The following is a 2,745-nucleotide window of genomic DNA, read 5'->3' as shown; positions in this document are numbered from 1 at the left end:
TCCCTCTAAACCCTTCCTATTAATATACCCATCCAAATAATGTTAAATGTTGTAATTAAACCAGCCCCCAATACTTCCTCTGGCAGCTCATTACATACACGCAACACCCTCTGCATGAAGTTGCCCCTGAGATCCCTTTTAAAATCTTTCTCCCTCACCTTAAATCTATGCCTTCTAGTTTTGGACTCCCCTACCCTGGGAAAAAGATCAAGGCTATTCACCCTATCCATGTCCCTCATGATTTTAAAAACTCCTATAAGGTCATCCTTCAAGACTCCAGGGAAAATAGCCCCAGCCTATTCAGCCTCGCCCTATAGCTCAAACCCATCAACCCTGGCAACATCCTTGTAGGTCTTTTCTGCCTTATTTCAAATTTCACAACATTCTTCCTACAGAAGGGAGACCAGAATTGAATGCAAAATTCCACAAGTCCTGTGCAGCGGCAATGTGACCTCCAAACTCCTATACTCAATGCACTGACCAATAAAGACAAACACACCAAACGTCTGCTTCACTATCCTGTCTACCTGTGACTCTACTTTCAAGGAACTGTGAACTTGCACTCTAAGATTGCTGTGTTCATCAACATTCCTCAGAACCTTACCATTAAGGTGCAAAAACCATGCCCTAATTTGTCCTACCAAAATGTAGCATCTCACATTTATCTAAAATTAAACTCCAGTTGAACTGTGATGTAATCTTCTTGGTGTCCACTACACCAATTTTGGTGTAATCTGCAAATTTACTAACCCTATCTCTTACATTTACATCCAAATCATTTCCATAAATGACAAAAAGCAGTGGACCCAGCACCAATCCTTGTGGCACACCACCGATCATAGGCCTCTAGTCCAAAAAGCAACTCTCCACCACCACCCTCCACATGGCTCACTGCTTCATCACCTTCCAGGATTTGAACTCAATTATTTTGAAAATAGGAAATCAATTTTAAAAAAAATACCATTAATTGGTCTCATAACACGTTGCAGCAACAGAATAGGGAATGAAATTTACATTACCTCATTGTCCTTCGGCAACGTTCGCCCTTCTTCCACATTTCCGATACGGATCACGATATCAGTGATGCGGAAATGGAAATCTGGATGATCAGCAATGTCATAAACACTAATATCTTCCTCGCATCCCAGCATCTGCAGTATTAAGTAAAGTTTGTTTGAGCAAATGGAACTCAAGTACCATTCCCCGAATCTCATTCTTGGCTTATAGTTCTTCCAGACTGCTCCACTGCTGTCTCAAAAAGTTACCAGCAGCAAACATCAATAAATGGCACTCCACTGCTTATCACAGACACAAGGAAGGATGACGTGTTACTGATACAGAAAGATGCTACTATACATCAATGCACACTGCTGGGCAGTGTCAGGACAGTTTTATCTACACAGTTCAACATTATCATATTGCTCGATCAATGTATAAATTTCAAGCCTCAAGATAACTGACCAACTTCAAGTCTTTCGCCTTGCCCCACAGGCCAAGTAGACTTCCTTTATTCCTCAGTGAAGACAGCACGTGGACAAAGCCAAAATACGAGTACAGTAAATACAGTGAAAAGTAGTAAGTAGAAGCAGTAGGCCTTTTGGCACTTCAAACCTATTCAACCATTCAACATTATGGCTGATCATCCAACTGAGTAGCCTGTTCCTGCTTTCTTCCCATACCTTTACCCCCTTTATCCCTAACTCCTCCTTGAAATCATTCAACGTAATGGCCTCAACCACTTTGTGGCAGAGAATTCCACAGGCTCACCACTCTCTGGGTGAAGAAATTTCTCATTTCAATCCTAAGTGGTCTACTCTGCATCCTTAAACTGTCAGCCCCTGGTTCTGGACTCCCCAGTCATCAAGAACACCTTTCCTGCATTGACCTCATCTCATCCTATTAGAATTTTATAGGTTTCTAGGATATCCCCACCTCATTCTTCTAAACTCCAGTGAACATAATCCTGACTGATTCAGTCTCCCTTCATACGTCAGCCCTGCCATGCTAAGAATCAGTTGGTAAACCTCTTCCATTTAGAGAACATCCTTCCTCAGATAAGGAAGCCAAAACTAATCAAATTCCAGGTGTGGTCTTCTCACAAAAATGGGTAAAGTATTTTACAATGCAATTTAAAGAATTTTATTTAGCCAATGGTCTACTTGAAAACACATCCTTTTTCTTTAGGGAAAGGAATACTGATTTTCCTTTCCCTCATTTCGAACCTGATGACACATTAAAACAATAGGAACAGAACAAATGAATCAAGAAATCTGCACTGTTTCTCAAGGTCCATAGGTCTCATTCTCAAATGGCAGTTTAAAGTCCCATTCTTGAGAGCTGAACTCCATTGTGCAATTATTCAGTTACATTCAGCAAGGTTCCTTTCAGGTTTCTAGTTTTTCTTTCCAGACTTAAGCTATCAATGGGCTATCCCTATTGACAACATCAATTAACATCATCCATTGTTCTAAAACTATCAACATTCACAAATCTTCATTAAGAGTTAATCAATAGAGGAAACTAGGAGTATTAGTAAACCAGAGGCCCAGGCTAATTAATGCTCATGGAACATTGGTTCAATTAATAAAACCTGAATTTGAAAGGTGGTCTCCATAATGGCAAGCTTAGATCATCTGGTTCACTAAAGCCCTTTGAAGAATATCCGCCAGTTTCTGCTCTGGTCAACAATGGTTGACTTTTAACTGCCCTCAAACAGCCAAGAAATCCGAGACAACAAGGTGCAGG

At 40.6% G+C, this 2,745-nt stretch overlaps 2 protein-coding genes across 2 annotated transcripts in view; one reads left to right on the top strand and one right to left on the bottom strand.

The window, feature by feature from the left end:
• LOC125485891 (E3 ubiquitin ligase RNF157-like) overlaps window positions 1-1,007 on the top strand; it is a 16,836-nt gene extending 15,829 nt beyond the window's left edge. Inside the window, exon 6 of the mRNA XM_048611066.1 lies at window positions 990-1,007. Within this exon, the coding sequence (XP_048467023.1) occupies window positions 990-1,007 (18 nt within the window). The remainder of the gene's footprint in view (window positions 1-989) is intronic.
• A 3-nt stretch (window positions 1,008-1,010) lies between these two features.
• The window catches only part of LOC125485890 ((E3-independent) E2 ubiquitin-conjugating enzyme UBE2O-like), a 14,744-nt gene continuing 13,009 nt past the window's right edge, over window positions 1,011-2,745 (bottom strand). Inside the window, exon 3 of the mRNA XM_048611065.1 lies at window positions 1,011-1,151. Coding sequence (XP_048467022.1) covers window positions 1,011-1,151 — 141 coding nt within the window. The remainder of the gene's footprint in view (window positions 1,152-2,745) is intronic.

This window comes from Rhincodon typus, chromosome 23, assembly GCF_021869965.1.
Source record: "Rhincodon typus isolate 14 chromosome 23, sRhiTyp1.1, whole genome shotgun sequence".
NCBI lineage: Eukaryota > Metazoa > Chordata > Chondrichthyes > Orectolobiformes > Rhincodontidae > Rhincodon > Rhincodon typus.
The sequence above is the reverse complement of the archived record's forward strand: the minus strand, read 5'-3'. Positions and strand labels throughout refer to the sequence as shown.